This window comes from Microtus pennsylvanicus, chromosome 11 (genome assembly GCF_037038515.1).
Source record: "Microtus pennsylvanicus isolate mMicPen1 chromosome 11, mMicPen1.hap1, whole genome shotgun sequence".
NCBI classification, from domain to species: domain Eukaryota; kingdom Metazoa; phylum Chordata; class Mammalia; order Rodentia; family Cricetidae; genus Microtus; species Microtus pennsylvanicus.
Genome location: NC_134589.1, coordinates 74706478 through 74725640, shown reverse-complemented (window position 1 = coordinate 74725640; position 19163 = coordinate 74706478). Strand labels below are relative to the sequence as shown.

Sequence of the window (19163 nt, the reverse complement as noted above, 5' to 3'; positions counted from 1 at the left end):
GAGCATCATTTGAAATGGAACAAGAAACAACACTGTGTACTCACTAGGTAGCCCTTCATATTTCTTCTAGGCATTTATATTGGTAGCAAGCAAAGAAACACTTCATAATCAGTGACATAATCAAGATGGGTTGCTATAGAGTGCTCTCTATATATCCAACCTGTAGATGGGATGCCAGGCCCAGAAAGGGGAAAGGTCACAAAACGGTGGCTGGTTTCAGACTCTAGTTCTTCCTCTAGGGAACTAGGTGACCATAGTCTTCCTTAGACTCTAAAAGAATCTGCTAAAGAAAGCTTTCGCCTTGCCCCTGACATTCACGGACTGCTGCTTTGGCCCCTGTCCTCACATCAGGGCTTTTGTATGGACGGACTGCTTTCATGCTCACGCAACCCTCACGTGTAGCTCTGTTGTGTTACAGATGGAACTGTAAGAACCTGCTTTCTATTGAGACCTTGCTACTCCCCCCACCTGGAGGAGAGTCCCTTCTCATCCCTTCTCTCCCCGCTGTATTTCTGGCTTTGCCTTTGTTGCCTACACAGCAAGACGCCTAACCTCCCTTGAAGATCAGGCCTAACCTCCCGACAGTGAAGAAGATTTCATTTTTATTTAAACAAATCCTATTTACGATCATTTCAGATAATAACTAAAAAGGAGGACCTTACAAACCCTGAAAGTAAAACCCAGGCACGGTTCCTAGTTCCCTTGCGCTCTCCAAGCCAGTGGCTCCATAATCCTGTCACAGAATGGTTGAGGGCACTGGGACATAGAGATAGCCAGGGTTGAGACCCTCATTCTGCTACTGACTAGTTGTAGGACCGCGAGTGATTGCCACAACTCTCCGAGCCCTGTTTTCTTTATTTGTAAAATTGGGAAGATATTTCTGTTCCCTCCCCTTAGGCTCTTGTGAAACACAAGGGAAACAACTCCCCTAACAGGATAAACAGAATCTGGTACACGAGGAAGGCTCAAGAAATAACTAGTGTTGCCATTGTTAAACGTGGGCTGCATTCCGGATGATCCCTAAAGAGGATGCAGGGCTCTGAGGAAGTTTCACGGTCCAGCCAAACTCCGCAACCCAAAATATATAGGTGTCTAACCTCTCTGCCCCTGCGTCCTCCTCTGAGACACCCACTCCTTAGTATTATCCCACAAAGGCTGGGAAGATCAAACAGCCTTTAGGCAAGGCAGTGCTTCTGAAAGGCCAAAACAGGAAAGCAAGCAAATGTTTGAGTTGTTTGTCTCAGTTTGTGGGCACATCTACCCCTAAATCAGTCTTTGAGAAACAGGAAACTCCCCCATAGCAGCTCTGAGGGTGTAGAGGGATGGGAGTGGTCACCAACCACGAGGCGGTGGCATCAGAATCTGCCAGGCTCCTTCAGCCAGCTCTCAGGTGACTGCGACCGTGTGCGCCTCTCTAGGAGAGAATGACATTGGTGTCTCCGTCACCGTTCCATTGCTTTGAAGAGACCTTGTGACCATGGCAACTCTTCGAAAAGAAAGCATTTAACTGGGGGCTCGCTTACCGTTTCGGAGGCTTTGGCCGTTGTCGTCATGGCAGAGAGCCTGGCAGCACACACGGCACGGGAGCAGCAGCTCATCTGCAGGCAACAGGCAGAGACTGAGTCTGGCACAGGCTTTGGGAACCTCAAAGCCCATCCCTGGTGACACACCTCCTCCAAGGCCACAGCGACTCAAGGCGATGCCTTCTCATACTTTGAATCCTTTAAAGAGGTCCACTCCCTGGTATCTAACTAAGCATTCAAATATGTGAGCCTACGGGGGGAGGGGCATTTTTATTCAAACCACCACAGTAGCTGAACACATACACACACACACACACACACACACACACACACACGATATAAATTATCTCTACACTGCTTCTAACGGTATCTGCATGATTCTGCTGTTCTATAAGCCAAAGCTACATTATTTCTTGGGGAGAATCTTCTCTAAAAAGCTTTTGATATTTTTTGATAGCTTCATGCATAGACACGCACAGTCTAATTATTGTCACCACTCCCTCCTTTATCTCCTTCCTGCCCACCACCCCTCCCCTTCCCTACAAGTCTCTTCCCCACGCTCCTGTTTCTCTGCTTTGTTTTGTGACCCAGTGAGTTTAACCAGGGCCATATGGGTGATCACGGGTTTGGAATGGTCCACTGAACCCTTATGCACTTCCTAACGGGCATATACCTGAAGTCAACATCTATGGGTAACCCATAGTTCAGCAGGGAGTTCCAAGCAGGCCCCTCTCTTGGGAAAGAATCCTTTTTTATTTTTTCTAGCAGTTCTTTGAGAATTTCATACGATGTATTTTGGTCACATTCCCTCTTCCCCTACCTCCTTCTAGATCCACTCCTTCCCTCTTATCCTTTTTGGTCTTCACCCATTAAGACCAATTTGCGCTACCTATGCCATCTTGGATGTATGGCCTTCGCCTGGAGCACAGGGGCAATGTGTTAAAAGTGTTTAAAACCCTCCCTCTCCCAGAAGCGGCACCTACCAACTGCTAATAGCTTGGAGAGGGACTTTATGTCTACTTCCCTGCTCCATGCTGGGCTCCGGCCTTGACTATGCTCACATGGGGCCTGTATAAGCTGTCACAAGTGCTGTGAGCTCCTATGTGTAGCTGCTGTTTTGTCCAGAGGTCACTGCTGTGCTTCAGTCACCTAACGCCTCTGGCTCTTACAGTCCTTCCACCTCCTCCATGGTGATCCCTGAGTTTTGGGAAGAGGGGATGTGATTATAGATATGGCTGAGCGTCCCAGTCTCTGCTTCTCTGTACCATGTGGCCAGTGTGGGTCTCCGTGTTAATCACCATCGACTACAAAGAGAAACTTTTCCGAAGAGAGTTGCATTAAGATGCATTAATTTGTTTTGTCACCACGTGGGTAAGCTAGAGGGTTCTTGGCGGAGTGGGTGTGGAATCTGGCAAGTTCCAATGGAGGTCTGGGTCCCTGCCACATAGCTGCAGGGTGAGTTGGATGGGGTTGGGTGGGGTTGGATCTTGGTGTCATTGTTTAAATGCTCAGATACCTGCCCACACCCACATAGCTGCTTCCATTACTCTTGACATGATAGGTCTGGGGAGCGGGCTTTGGTGCACTAAGCCTCCAGTGCCTCCCTTAAGGCCACTGCAAATTCATCTGAATTCTAACCTCAGAACACATGCTTACCATGCAAATACAGCTTCCTCCTTTATCCACATGCCTCATCTGAGTTCCTGGGATATTTTCTGTCTTGTCCTTAAAATGATGGGTCTGTGTTGGGAGATTCAGGGGAAAGGGGCCCTGCGGGAAGAATCCCAAGGAACAAATCCATTTGTCCAGCTTCCTTTAGAACTCTCCCTTATATCCTAGTCAGGGACCAAGCTCAGAACTGAGTCCTAGACACAGCCCAGTGGAAGTCCCATACTCTCCTCCCCATGCGTAATGGACCACAGAGCAGGAACGGATTCTTGCAATGGACTTGGGCATTTGTGTACTGAGACACATCTAAAACCAGCACACCCAAGCCCTGAGAGCCAAGCTTGCAGGAGGAGTAACTACTTATTACCGTCAGCAATGACAGGAACTTTGACCCCCAGGAGCTGCCTGTCATCCTCACAGCAGACAGTGGCCTGGCACTCTGAGCAAGAACCAGTTCGTTTCTCTTCCATCAACTCTGCCTTTCTCAGTTCAACTCCCTCCACTGCTGCCGGAATCTTTTAAGTGATTGTCTCTTCCTGATCAATGAAATTTCATCTTCATGGACTTTTAAAATATGCCCCCTTTCATCTACCCTTTACTCTCCGGGTTTGCCCCCTCCCTTCCCCCACTCTCCTCACATGGCCCTACTCAGGGTCCCGTCCACTCTGGACTCTCCCAGATGTCCACGCCTCTGGATATGCTCTCCTGCACGTCTACAATAAACCTTCTCCTCCACCATACTTAGGAGCAGTTATGTCCTTCCTTTTTCTTTCTTTCTTTTTTTAATTCAGAAACCATTTTTATTTAAGCAAAAACTGAGGTGTCAGCAATTTGGAACGCAAGCCACAGATCCTATATTTGTAAAACATAGAGCTTTATTTTTGCCACATGCAACTGTTGACTTGTGGCTTCTACAGAAGATAAGACATATATGCACTATTTTTATCTTGAACATGAGCAATAAATACCCTCCTGATCCAGGCATAAATATATAATCCCAAACATTACAAATTGCAAGAGCTACAAAGTACAACTGGAACCCAAGCCTTTCATCAGGGGATTTTCTGCGAATACACAGCACCATTTCCCAAAAATGGAAGAGAATCCCATATTCCCGTGAAGGACACTGAAGAGGTGCACACATGTCTGTCCCAGCCTCCATGGAGCTGAGCTTAAGGAAGACAATATGGGGGCCGGTCTTCGAAACCATGCCACAGACATCTCTCAGTTCCAGTGTTTTTCTTCTAGGCTGAATGTCCCAGAAACCATTTCTTAATTAACAGTTCCAAAAAGAGAATATGCACTAGGCTGAGAAGTAGACAGGGATGATTGTGGCCCAGCTGAGGAAGACTGTTTTCTGAATGACAGAGTTTTATGTGGGCACAGTAATTATAGCTGGAAGGGAGGCATTTGAGTCTCAAGTCAGTCTGAATGCCACGTGACTTACAAAGAGGGATCCGCAACTCTGATCCCTTCTCTAGGAGCTTTATCTGAACACCTTGGGAGAATCAAGTGTGCCTGGCACCAGGGAACAGTCCTCCTGCAAGGGCTCCAGTTGGAGGCTGAAGAGATAATTACTCGGCAGGAGATTGGTTCAAAGTCCTTTGAAGTTCTGGTATGAATGGCCTCAGGCAATGTGACTCTGGTAGGTTGGGAGAATGAAAGGGTTAATTCCGGGTAGCTTTGAAGTTGTGAACTCAGGTCCTGGTAAGGATGAAGAGGAAGACAGAGAAGAGCCTAGTTCAATGCGGAGCGTCCCACTGCGCCCCACCCAGTGGTCTATTCAGGAGCAACACCACTGGGTGGTGCTGCACCGCTTAAGGGCTGACTTCGCTCTAGTATTAATCGGCTCAGCAATCCACTCTCAGCAGGAGGCAGTGTTGAAAAGGGTGGCATTTCAATCTCTGTTCTTCCCAGTTCTGTCACTCTTTCGGCATAGCTGTCTGTCTTTTGAAAAGACTGAGTTCTGCTTTCTGTAAAACATCAATAATACTGTGCCATCGGGTTGGTATGAACTGATTCTCCAGGAATGGCTTGTTGCTCAGAATATACGCATGTGACCTGTATAAGTGTCAATCAACAGCAGACATCTCATGCATTTTGGAAACGCCTCTCAGTGCTCGACTCTATGTCCTTCCAGATAGCCTGAACAAGGGCAAAAATCCTCCTTCTTTTGCTAGGATCTTGAGAGTTTTGAAGTCTTGATCTTAAAACTGCTAAACTCCTAAAGCCTAAGAGAACACCAAAGTCTTGAGGCCACAGGGACCAGCACTGTGCTGCCCTCTCTTGGTTCAGGTAGGCTGTGCAGATGCCTACCTAAGAGGTTAGAATGATGCTGCTCCTAAGAGGTTAGAATGATGAACATTCTATAGTCATTGCCTCAGCATTCTGCATAGACCAAGAGCCCCAGTCACCCACGTGAGTCACTACGACAGGGCCATTGGATTAGTAATAAGCCAATACCTTGTTTTGTACCTGTTGATACCCGACCATCAGAGGCCCTCTCATTCCTGGTCAATCTCAGACACACAGTGGTCCAGCCATGGGGTCTGGGTGGGTCATTTCACTCTATGCATCCAATGAAGCTTTCTATGCTCCATCGAAGAGAGGTGGCAGTGTGCTCTGAAACCTCACGACATCCGGCCTCTGGCACAAGCAGCCACCCCACCACATGTAGCAGGAAGTTGAGGCTGGCAGGCTCACAGTTAGCAGAACCCTCTGGCTAATCACCTCTTGCATTTCTTAGAAAAAGAATGAGGCTTCCCATTCTTCCATTTGTAAATGGGGATACTGTCTTGTTGGGTCAAATAAAATGTCTCTTGAGTATTCGACCTATGCTTAAAATACTAATAAAAAGAAGAACGTGGCCTATACCTTCTTTTCCCTATTGCTAAGAAGGGGAGGAAATGCTTCTGAGAGCAGGTGATGGAGCTTTGAGATAGCGTATGACAGAGGCTGGGGTGGGTGGGCACAGCGGCACGGTTACTGCTGTAGCCCAGTCTTTGGCCCAGTGGCTGGCCCTCCAGTTTCTTCTAGGATGCTGCAGTCACAGTTGCGTAGGGGCTGGCACCATGGTCCAGGCACTGGTGCGGGGTCCTGGGCTGCTGGCAGCTTTTAATGCTCTGTAAAAAGGACACTGTTCCTTCTCTCAGGATACACGGCTGTGGCTGGTCAACGAATCCCTGCTAAAGTCCAGATTCTGCGATTTCAGCCAGCTGATTTAACAGCTGGGAGAAGGGTGGACGGTCCTCTGGTTTCTGCAGAGTAACAAAGAGAGCTCTGTGAGTTCCCCATACCTGTGTGTCCCGCCTAAGTGCAAAGCAGATCCGAATCCAATAGCAGCATCTGCTCTAAAGTCTTCCCACACGGGCTGTCTTGGAGGCAGGATGTTCTTACTGTCCATAACAGAGAGTCTGAGACCAGGCGGCCTAGTTTTAAATTCCGTTGTCACTTCTTTACTACCTGATCTACAGATTCAGTAACGTGAACCAAAGCTCCCAGCAAGTGATTCTGTGGTGGCCAAGAGCTGACTGTGAAATGTATGTGGAGAGGCAAAACTCTCAGGGGACTAAGACATACTAATTAGAACTAACACTAATGACGGCAAAGAAAAGTAGAGCGGGGACTGAGACCACCCAAGCTCAGGGCTTCCTCTGAAGTCAGAGGATTCGTGATAGTGTGACCTTGGCGAAAGGATAAGCAGTGGATCAGGCAGCAGAACAGAGGGCCTAGAGACAGACCAGGGACACGGCAAGTAGACATGGGAAGAATGGAGGGACAACAGACAGTGCTGTTACGGCACACCCGACAGGACCAGCAGACCCTAGTCTAAGACGGGCCTGAATGTGAAAGGTGGAACTATAAGACAAATGATTGGGAGAGGGAAATGGGTGAAATGGGGGAGGCAGCCTTGACTGGGGATCGGAGGGAGAAATTCAACTGTGAATAATGCTGAGGATGTCTGGAAAGGGTCATCAGAAATAATATCATTCATCTACCTAAAATTATATGCAATGCATATAAGTCTGTTTGTATACATATATGAAGTATATGTATAAATGATGTGATACCACTTGGTAATACCACTTGGTATATAGCATAAATGAAGTAATACCACTTGGGCTGACAGTACTCCCCCCATCCTCACCATGAGCCATAGACTACCTAACAAAAACCCAAATACCAGGCATGAGAAACTCCTTATAGAGTTGCTGCTTATGGGAGGCCAAGAGACTCCCCAAACAATCTAGACTTGCTGTTGCCCTCAGTTGCCTCCCAGAGGCTGAAGGCAAGTGCCTATTGCTAAGACACCACGCCCTCTGGATACAAGGCCTTGAGGAGCCAAGCTGGATCTGCCTTGAAAGCCTCCTCCCTCAGGTCTAGCTTTCATTATACTGAAAGGCGCTATGCAGTCTTCCAAGGGAGGGTGGTAACTGACAGTCCTACCCATTTGGGATGCCTACACACAACACCAACGGTGAGCACGGCACGATAACCCTATGGGTGCAATAGTGGCACTCATAACCTGGCAGTAACCACCAGCTCTATTAGACTTAAAGATGACTCATCAGGAGGGAAACCACACCTGGAAATTTGCCCAACTACCTGGAGCTAGTGACGTCATAGACCTTAGAGAAGAAACTACTACTGTCACCTTATTAAACCAATTTAATTCCTAACTGCATTCTAAATATCGATCTTTATACCCACAGGTAAGTATAGCTTTTACTCCTCATAAACATCAAAATCAGAACCATCCATTTTCAACAGACGGAGGCCTTTACAGAAAGTCACAAGTGGTCAAATGCAGGGAACAAGTGTATAGCCCCAACTAACACACCCATAACACAAGTCAGAAACATTGTGGAGGGGGATCAATAAGAGACAGAGGACCAGAAAAATCTGCTATGAGAGTGTGTCTTTTAGAAATGGCAGGGAAGCTTTCCCCATGGTACCTCAACAATATGGCTGCCTCAACAAGATCTGCAGAAGTACACCATCAACAGACCTGCTAACATGGCAGGGGAGAATCTGACAGGACACCACCCTAGACTGGGAACCACGGGCAATTAAGGGATGCTGAGAGTGGGAGAAGTAGTTCTCCCCAGGGAGGAGCCCCATAGGCAGTTTTCCAAGGCCACGTGGTCATCTCTGAAATCTTATGCATATAAGCAGCATTAAGTGGAATGAGTATGTTTTGTTTGTATATTTACTCACACTTGTGTGTGAGTGTAGCAATCGCATTTTATAAAAAGCCCAGGCTTTTGAGAGGGAGCAAAGGGGGAGGAGGCATGGAAGGGACTGGAGGGAGGAAAAGGAAGGAGAAATATGATGCAATAAGTTTTTAATTAAAAAATACAAAATTAATAAAATTAAATTTTCATAAAATCGTCTCGGAAGAGATCTGGGTTTTGTGATGAGTTGTGAGCTACAACTTCAAGGTGTGAGTCATGGAAAAAAATGATGCTGAACTTGGTTAAAACTGGAAAACTTCTGTAAGAGACGCTCTCAAGAGGGCCAGTGAGATGGCTCAGCAGCAAAGGTACTTGCCACCAAGCCTGACAATCTGAGTTCAATCCCTGGGACCCACAGGGGCAAGGTGAGAATTAACTCCTGCAAATTGTCTTCTGACCTCCATGGGCACATACTAACAGTACATGCCCTCTCCCCCATTCCTGCATACATATAGGCACAAAATAAATAAAAATAATTTAAGTGGTATCAGTAAGGGTTGAAGAGATGGACCAATGGTTAGGAGCACTTGCTGGGATCCAGGTCTGATTCCCAGCATCCACATGCAGCTCACAATCATCAGTAACTACAGTCCTAGGGGATCTGATGCACACTTCTGTCCTCTGTGAAAACTGTATGCACATGGCACACAGACACATGTACAGGCACAAACATAAATTTTTTTAAATAAAAAATTGAAGACATTAGCAAGAGAATGAAAAATAAACTGTAGGCCTGAAGAAAATATTTGCAAAACATATAATGATAGGGAACTTTTTAAAATCAGCTATATGGAATAAACAACCCTGCTGAATGGTGGGTAAAAGTCTGAGCAGGCATTTCGTTGAGAATATTAGAGGTGGGAAATAAACATGAAAAGATATCCAACATCACAAGCCATTGATAAATGTCAATCCAGACAACAGGAAATAAAATTCTACTCCTCCTCTGTAAGAAGGGTGGATATCAACACAACCAGTACTGATGTATATAAGAAGCATCATGACTGAGTATGGTGACACACATCTTTAATCCCTTTGCTTAGAAGGCAGAAGCAGAGGCAGGTGGATCTCTGTGAGTTCAAGGTCAGGTAGTCTATATAGTGAGTTTCAGGATAGTTAGGGCTACATAGTGCCAAACCAAACCTATCCAAACCAAATCAAACCTAACCAAACCAAACCAAACCAAAACAAAATGCACCAGAATCATTCATCACTGGTAAGAACGCAAAAAGGAAAACCTGGTGGTGTTTCACAAAACTAGCCTTACTGTGGGGGCCCACAAAAGGGGGTCCGTTCCACCTTGACTGAAGGTCAGATAGCTAAGCCTACGCTTGCTCTTTCAAAGTTATTGACAAGAAGTCTGACTTAAGGAATGGCTACAAACACGATATCTCCACCTAGGGTGTGGTTACTTGGTGTTTTGGCTATTAAGATGACCCAAAGAGGTGGATCCACTCCACACTGACCAAAAGTCAGAAAATTCAAGTCTATTCCTGCTCCTTCATTTTTAAGACAGGCGGGTTGACCCTGGGAGTGGTTGCCTACAGGATACTGGATCTAAGGTGTTGACCGTGGGAGTGGTTGCCTACAGGATACTGGATCTAAGGTGTTGACCGTGGGAGTGGTTGCCTACAGGATACTGGATCTAAGGTGTTGACCGTGGGAGTGGTTGCCTACAGGATCCTTGGTCTAAGGTGTTGTTGCAGCACATCCTGCCTAAAGCATCAGAATGCTTAACTCAGGAAATAGTTGCTTGATATTTCAAGTAATGAAGCAAATAATTGTTCTGCTTGTCCTTTGTGTGATGTTAAAGCAGTCTTTTGCCTCCTTTCCCTCTTTTTGGATTGGGGTACATAAGTGTATGGAAAATAAATGTGGGTGTATTCAGGATTCAGTATTCACTGGGTTGCCCTCCTGGTACTATTCTATATTACTATTTTTTCATATCTTTGTTTCTCTTGCCTAACATTTCTAAACCATGGGCTCATTTCCCTGGAACACGGGAACCCATCGAGGCTAGACCCTCACATATTACCATTTGATCCAGTGACCACTCCCAGGCATTTACCTAACGGAGTTGAAAATTTATGTCTACACATAGATTCACATGAATGGATGGATGCATTTACAGTGAACATTTACAGCAAATTTATGCATAATTGCTGGAAACCAAAAACTTCTAAGATTTCCTTTAGAAAGCACATGAATAAATAAGCTATGGTATGTCTATACAACAGAGTATTACTCAACAATAAAAAATAAATAAACAATAAAATCCAAGAAACACATAAAACAACATTAAATGCATATTACTAGCAGAAAGAGGCTAGTCTGAAAAGGCTACAACTGTATGATTCCAGCTCCAGGACAGACCTGGAAAGGCCGAAACTGTCGACAGTAAAATGATCAATAGTTGCCAGGGTTTGGGGAGTGAGGGCAGAGACGAACAGGAGAAACAAAGGGGATTTTTAGGACAGCGAAACTATTCTACATGATCATATAATGGTGGGTCTGTGCTATTACGTGTTTGTCAAAGCCCAATGAACCGGGCAGTACCAGCAGTGAACCCTAATCTCTGAACTTTGGTCAACGATGATGGAGCAGCAGGTGTTTGTTTAAAAATGATTGTAATGAACCAAATTCTTATGAAGTGCTAATAAGCAAAGTAAACTGAGGAGGAAGGGAAATATGGGACCTACTCGAGCTGTTTGCTCAGTTCTTCTAGATACACAGAATTCTAAGATCTGTTGGAAAAAAATTAAAAAGATAATTGAGGTGACTATCTTAGAGCAACCCACACCCACACTCTTGGGTGTGTCCTTCCTGAGTACTCTCTCCTCCATGTAACGTGTGTGCATAAGATCTACGTTAAAAATGTCTTTTCATAAGTTCTGCTTCATAAAACATAGCTAAAAAAGGCTGGGCGGCTGTGGCGCAGGCCTTTAATATTAGCGCCCAAGAGGCAGAGGCAGGCAGATCTCTGACAATGAGGCCAGCCTGGTCTACATAGCAAGTTTCAGTACAACCAGGACTACACAGAGAAACCCTGTCTCGAAAACTGCTCCCCCAATTAGCCTAAAAAGAAAAAAAGCATTGCCAAGTAACTATCAGGTATCATTATTCCTTCAGTGTTCGAGATTTTTTTCAGTGAATAGGATTTCTTCTGTGTTCTTGCTTGTATCTTTCATTGCTTATGTTATAAACTCTCTGTGAACTTATAGATTAAGCATTACTTAATAGTCTTGTAAGTCAAAGAAAGGAGGTTTGGAGGGTTTTTTTTTTTTTTTTTTTGCTTTTTATCATGGTTAATGGTAAGAAACCGTTAAGACTAAGGTTTTTCTTGAGGCTACTAGACTTTTTGAGATTCTGTCTTATTGAGGGTCTTTAAAAAATTATCCCACTCTAATCTACATGGGAAGCAGAAAAAGACAAGATCTCCTGAGTAAATTGGGAGCAGTGGGGATCATGGAAGAGGGCAGGAGGGGAGAGGAAGCGAGGGGAGCGGAGAAAAATATATAGCTCAATAAAAACAATAAAAAAGGTAAAATATAAAGTGCAGAGAAAAAACTATCAGGCTTTCTAAAACTAAATAAATATTTCCTTTTATGAAAGGTAAAAATAAATTTTAAAAAGGAATCAAACAAGGGCTGGAGAGATGGCTCAGAGCTTAAGAGCACTGGCTGCTCTTCCAGAGGTCCTGAGTTCAATTCCCAGCAACCACATGGTGGCTCACAACCATCTGTAATGGCACCTTCTTCTGACCTGCAGGCATACATGCAGACAGAATACATAATTATGTATACATAATAAATAAATCTTAAAAAAATTAAACAAACAAAAATTTATCCCACTTAGGGGTACATGTTCAAAGAAAATGATGTCAGTATATTAAAGAAATACACGCTTGCCAGTGGTTTTGGTTGCATATTCCACAATAGCTAAGATGGAATATCCACTTGGGTATCCATCAACAGAACTTTGGTCAGCACGATAAACAGATAAGATATATACATAAATATATATGTACATATAAACATATGTGTGTGCATGTGTATATATATATATACAAATACATATATACTTATAGATGAGTATATGTGTGTGTACACATATATATGATGGCACTTTATTCGGTGAAGAAGAATGAGCCCTTGTCATTGGTCGCAATGTAGGTGAATCTGGAGGATATTACATCAAGTGAAAGGTGAGGCCCAGGAAGAAGCTCATACTCTCTGTCACATGTAAAGCTAAGAAAAGCCAATGTGAAAGTGGAACAGTGGTTCTCAGAGCCTGGGAAGTTGTGAGGAAAGAGACAGGAAAAAATACTGTCCAATAAAGGAGAAAGTTCTCGATTTGGACGGCCCAGTGGGAGGCTGAAGCCCACTAGCTGTGTTTTATGAGTGGCAGAAGAGAAGAGCTCACAGGCTCCAAGGATGACATAATGGTGGGGAGAAATGACATGGACTCTATCACCCCCACACTCAGTACACATAGATCACGTATTAAAGTATCATACTGTACACCATATGGATATATAATGAAGACCTAATTATACATATACACAGATACAACTTCCTGCCTGTTTACTATGGTCGCCCTTGGTCCTCATCCTCCTAGGACGTCCTTTCCCTTGAGAGGCAGGCCCTGAAAATGTGTGTGATGATACAGGGGGAAATGACCTCGTGTACTGACCTCCTTCCAGCAATGGTTCATGATCTGGTAGATGTGAGAGGAGGCCAGGCGGGGCTTGTATAACCGAAAGCCAGTGCTGATGTCTTCCACCACCTCTGAGTTACTCCGGTTTTCATATGGGATTTTACCCTCACTGAAGACTTCCCACATCAGCACACCTAGAAGCAACAGTGAGCAGAACAAAGGCTCATGGCAAAGGGCACACGTACCGAAGAGATTCATCTAAAAATGACGGAGTCCTTGGAGTTAGCATCCAAGTCCACTCGGTAGACATCTAGAGGTTCAGTATCTGGCCCGTGAGGCTTATTGGGCTTCCTCTTAATATTTTTTTTTCATTGATTGATTCACTTCTATTTTAAAGGCTTCATTTTTTACTTATGCGTCTGAGTATGTGTTTGTATAAATATATGTTGTGTGTGCAGGTGCTTGAGGAGTCCAGAGGAGGCCACCAGATCTTCTGAAGAGGTTGTGAGGTGTATGTGAAACAAATTCATGTCCAGGCTTGGGTTCCATTTCCAAGCTCTCTCCCTTTTCTCCCCTCTCTCCATCACTATAAATGCACACACAGATATGCAAATATCCCAGAATCTAAAGTCTAAGCCGTTTTTGGTGTCAGGCATTTCATCTGTGGAATCTTAACTTGTACTGTAGAGTGAGGAGAACTTACCTTCTGGTGGTTAAGTCTCCCTACATCTGCCACTTACAGGAAGGCTGCCCCAGCTTTGTCTTTAACATGTACTGATAGATCACGACCTCCCAAGAGGAAGGGAGGTTACTGATGTCCTAACCAGAGGTCTGCAAGGCATAAGTCCAGAGGACTGTGGGATGGAGTGTCCCCAAGTCTCATTGCCAAACACCCAAATAAGAATCGGCTCCTAAACTTCTTCAAATGGCAGACTTCTGAACCCCATCCTACAACCCTCCTCCCAGGGTCACTATCCTACAGGCTCCTTTGAGGTGCCCGAGGACCTGAAAATTCAGACTCTACTTCAGTATTCGAAGATGCCAGGATTTCTAGTGGGTGTCTTCTGAAAGCGAGCTGTTGTGTTGGAACACAGCTCGGGGTGACTGCTTTATTATAAGCCTTCTGAACATGGATGAGGGATGGTTCATACAGGCTATAGACTTCTTCAAGAAGTCAACTGTGGTAAAAAGCAGAGACTTTATATATGACAAAGCCCATTGGGCTGAGGCAGGCAGGAGGCTCTCCGGTCGCAAGGTTGCTGCGGTTTGTGCATGTCGCTACAAATTTCTTTCCCTTCTTTCTTTTTTTCCTCTTTCCCTCCCCCTCCCTCTCTATTCCCTTCCCCCTCTTTCCCTCCTTTCTTTCCTCCCTCTCTCCTCTCTGTGTCACCCTGGCTGTCCTGGAACTCACTGTGCAGATGCCCCTGTCTCTAGGGAGCTGGGACTAAAGTCCTGCTCCACCATGCTCGGGTGCTGCTACCTGTTTTTAATCTTCCCCTATCTGTCTATCAACCTCATGCCTGGATTCCCTTCAGGAAGGGAGTTATTTTAAACTAATCTTCTGGAGAGCAGCAGAACATCCCCCGGCTGATGTGCTATGACGTCACAGGCTCCATTCTGAGCCTGCAGGTGGGGGTGCAGGTATGGCTGGCATTCTAAGCATCTTTGGGAGTACCTGCCTTGGCAGTGTCAGTAGCTCCATTAGCCATGGAGAGATGAACACACACTGTCCCTAGCTGTCCCCCACACTTGTGGACAGTTGTGCCAAGATGATGCCAGAACAATCTCCCCCGGGGTTCATTCTGTAATTCTACCAGTTAACAGAGTAATGGCCAAGCATGGAGATGGGGTTGTGTGAAGAAATTCCTATCATTGATTCTTATCTTGAGATATCTGACTAGACAGCATCTCCTTTGCTTATACCACTGAGGTTTGTGCCCTAGTAAACCTTTCCTACAGAATGGCAAGGTCAACCTGAAGCTGTTTCTCTCCAAAGTTCCCTCTTTATGGTTATCATACCACAGAGGTTATTTGCTGCATTTTCATGCACACTGTTACATGCAGAAATTATGACTTAGGCAGACATCAAATCCAGCAAGTCACTTAGCCTTTCTCACATGGTGACACCATCCACCCATCCATCCATCCACCCATCCATCCATCCATCCATCCACCCACCCATCCACCCATCCATCCATCCATCCATCCATCCACCATCCATCTATCATCCATCCATCCATCCATCCACCCACCCATCCATCCACCCATCCATCCATCCATCCATCCATCCATCCATCCATCCATCCACCCATCCATCCGTCCACCTACCCAAGACTTTTAGAACAGTTACTAACTTAGTAACTCCTGCTCTCTGGATGTAGTGAGGTTTTTACACATTCTGGTTCCTGTCAGGAACACAGTGCCATGAATATTTGAATGGACACATTTGTTCAAGAGTCACCTCCTAGAAAGGCCTTTCCAGACCATGCTAGTTACAAACAGACCCTTCCTCCAGCCTAAATACTCTCTGTACCGTTGCTGTTGTATTTGATTCCCAGCACTGGCCAACACCAACGTGACTGGATCTTCTAACTGCTAGCTTGTGTGATAGCTGCCTGTCTCCTCAAAAGTTTTGCTTCAAGAGAACAGAAGCCTCTTCTGCCCTCTGTCCTCCTGCTCCTCGGCACCTTGAGTAGCCCTGGGATCGAATGCTCAGCAGACCACTGTAGAGTAACAGATGCTGACTAGGATCAAGTGTGGGAATGCGATGCTGGCACAGCATGGTCCTGCTTTCACAGGCTTCATATCCTAATCTCTGGACTACTCCAGCCTCCCAGCTCACAGAAGCTACCACGGGACACTTTTTCTCAACTGTGATCTTTAATTTCTTTGCTGTTTCAAAGCTCTCTAGAAACAAATGCAATAATTATAGCCCATTTGAACATTCAAGGCTGACCTCACACGGGCCCTCAGTAGGTTCTTTCTCTGTTCGGGGCCCAGAACAAAGTAGAATTGTTTGCCTTTGAGAAAGAAACAGCTGGTCCACAGATCCAGATCGCACAGGGGTGGGCTGAGGAGGACACTCACCAAATGACCACACATCTGACTTGCTGCTATAGCGACTTAAAAAGAACACTTCCGGAGATGCCCACTTCACTGGGAATTTGGTGCCCGTGGAGCTGGTATATTGATCATCAAGGACGAACCTGGGAAGGGGCAGGGATGAGGTCAGAACACTCCAGGGCTGAGTGTCACTCCTGAGAGTCTGCTGACACCACATCCCTGTGTTACCTCGTCATCCCAAAGTCGGACACCTTGATGACCTGGTTTTCTCCCACCAAACAGTTTCTGGCGGCCTAGAGGAGAGACAGGTAGGCAAAAGAGAGATGAAGCTGTGGGTATACAGCTAGTAAGTAGCAGAAGAGTTTCCCATCGTTAGTGTTTGCTGTGTTGCTGTACAAAGGCACTGCAGAGCCGGGCAGAGGTCAAGCATCAGCAGAACGCTGCTGAGCTAGCAGGAAATCCAGCTAGTTAGCTGAATGTGCAAGCCCCTTTGCCAGGATGAGGAATTTATCTTCCTTCCCACTTATTAGAGAAATCCAGTGTTGTCCAGCCAGTGGTTCACTGGAATGCAGCCTGACGCAGAAGGCGATGCAGACACTGGCTGACTGCAGTGCCTCCCAAGTGATCAGCACCAAAGTGTTCAGAAGCTAATCCTCTTAAAATTGTCCTAAATAGGGGAGGACCGGCCAATGGGCCACTGGCATCATCCCAGAGGGTAGTCTTGGAAGAGCCCTGGGAGACACTTAAAAGTGTCTCCATATTCACCTGGAGAATCACATTCATGACCCCCTACCATCAGAGATTCCCAGGCTGTCTCTCAGGTTATCTAGTACAATTTCAGTGGAGAAACTGTGCTTAGGCCCAAGTGCCCATCAGTGAGAGAAGGTGTAAAGAAAAGATGGTGTGTACAGACTCGGGGGAGAGGGTTTATTCAGCCATAAGGAGGGATGGAGGGTTTTAGTTGTCAGAAAGTGGGACAGAACTGGGGATCGCCAGGTTAAGAGGGATAGCTACCCTTAAGGACAAATAGCATGTGTAGTTGTTGTTGCTGTTTTTATAATCTCACACAAGGGATCTAGATGAGGAAATAAATAAAATGTGCAGGTAGGAACGGAACTATTTGTGAAGGAGAGGGGTAGCCAGTGAGACCAGGGACAAAAGATGGCACGGGGGAGCTGAATACGATCAAATCATATGACACACTCAGAGGAAAGGCGTAAGAGGACCCATTGCTTTGTAAATTAATAAATATAAATAGTATGTTTTACAAAGTAAAACTGTCTTTGCCCATTTCCTTCATTTTTCCAAGGGGAAACTGAGGCACGGGGAAGCTAATAAGGACTGGTTGGAAGTTCCGCTTTGGAAGAATGTGAACTGAAATGCTGAGTGTATGTTAGAAGAAGGGCTGAGGTGCAGTTCATATCTGAGCACTCGGGAAACCTTCCCTACTAGGAACCTCCTGAAGCTGAGAGGAAGGACAGCCACATGGGGCACGTCACTTAGGAACGCTTTCTTGGTCTTGGTGTGCTACATTTCAGGGGAAGATGTTCTTTTGTCTGTCCTTGCAGGCGTTGGCTCTGTGCATGCGCTCATACCAGGTCTCTGTGGATGAAGCACGCCGTTTCCAGGTAGGCCATGCCCTCACACACATCCAGGCACATGCCCAGCAGGGTCTCTGCCGCAAAGAGGCCCCTCTGACTTCGCAGGTAATCTGACAGGCAGCCGTGTTCCATGAACTCGAACACCAGGCAGATGGGGGCTTGTTCCAGGCACACCCCATAGAGCTGGACCAGTTTGGGATGAGAGAGTTTCCTGGAAGAAAAAAGGCAAGAGATGTGATGACCAGGATTTAGTCTTCCAAAAGTGCTGAACATATTATGGCACCCAGCTCACGGTTCTGAGAACAGAAACAAACTCCAAACTCAAACCAAAGATGGTTATGAAGCCAAGGGCTGAGGACAGGGAGTCAGGTAGTATGAATGAAGATGGACAGACGCCAGTGTGTGCCTGAGGAGAGATGGGTAGGAGAGGAGAATAAAGGTCCAGACCACAGAGCAGGTCCTCTAGATCATGCTCAAGTGTACCCCCTTCCCATGTATGTGTGCGTGTGCTGTATGTATGTATGTATGTATGTATGAATGTGTGTATGTGTGTGTAGGCCAAGGGTCAAGCATGGGTGTTCTTGTGACACTGTCAATCTTTCCTTTTTAACTTTTTTCTTCTTTTGAAAATAGATTTTTTTTCTCACAATATATCCTGATTACAGTTTTTCTTCTCTCTACTCCCCCATATTCTTTCGTACCTACCCTCCCATCAGGGTCCACTCTCTTTCTGTCTTTCACTAGGGGATAACATTAAAATATTATATAACAATCGAAAACTAACATTAAAGTTAGACAAGACACAAACAGGAAGGAAAGGGCCTAAGTAAGAGTCAGAGGCCATTGGTTCACACACCCAGGAATACCATAAAAACACTCAAGTGGAAGCCACAGCATATATACAGAGGATGTGGTGCAGACGCATGCAGGCCCTGGGCTTGCTGCCACAGTCACTGTGAGCTCCTATGAGCTTTGCTCATGTTAATTTAGAGGGCCTTGTTTTCTCTTATAGCAGCAGTATGTACGTGTACCATGTGTGTGTCGTGCTGATCTCTTAGAACTATACAGATGGTTGTGAGCTACAAGTGAAACCACTGAGTCCTCTCTCCAGCCCTCATCTTCTCTTTTTCTGAAAAAGGATCTCACTGACCCAGAACTAGCCAAGTAGGCTAGGCTGGCCAGCAAGCCTGGGATCTGCCTGTCTCTCCTATCTCTGTCTCCCCAGCAGTGGGACTCCAAGTACAAGTCACCATGCCTAGTGGGTTTTTGATCCTACTGCAAGTACTGGCTTTGGGGGAGCCTAGGCAGTTTGGATGCTCACCTTACTAGACCTGGATAGAGGTGGGCGGTCCTTGGGCTTCCGACAGGTCAGGGAACCCTGATTGCTCTTCGAGCTGATGAGGGAGGATGACTTGATC

At 45.8% G+C, this 19163-nt stretch overlaps 1 protein-coding gene across 1 annotated transcript in view; it reads right to left on the bottom strand.

The window, feature by feature from the left end:
• Window positions 1-4051: 4051 nt before the first annotated feature.
• The window catches only part of Itk (IL2 inducible T cell kinase), a 65684-nt gene continuing 50572 nt past the window's right edge, over window positions 4052-19163 (bottom strand). Inside the window, exons 13-17 of the mRNA XM_075992851.1 lie at window positions 17740-17956; window positions 16373-16437; window positions 16169-16287; window positions 13118-13275; window positions 4052-6448 (exon numbers count right to left, since the gene is read on the bottom strand). Coding sequence (XP_075848966.1) covers window positions 6377-6448; window positions 13118-13275; window positions 16169-16287; window positions 16373-16437; window positions 17740-17956 — 631 coding nt within the window. The 3' untranslated portion in view covers window positions 4052-6376. The remainder of the gene's footprint in view (window positions 6449-13117; window positions 13276-16168; window positions 16288-16372; window positions 16438-17739; window positions 17957-19163) is intronic.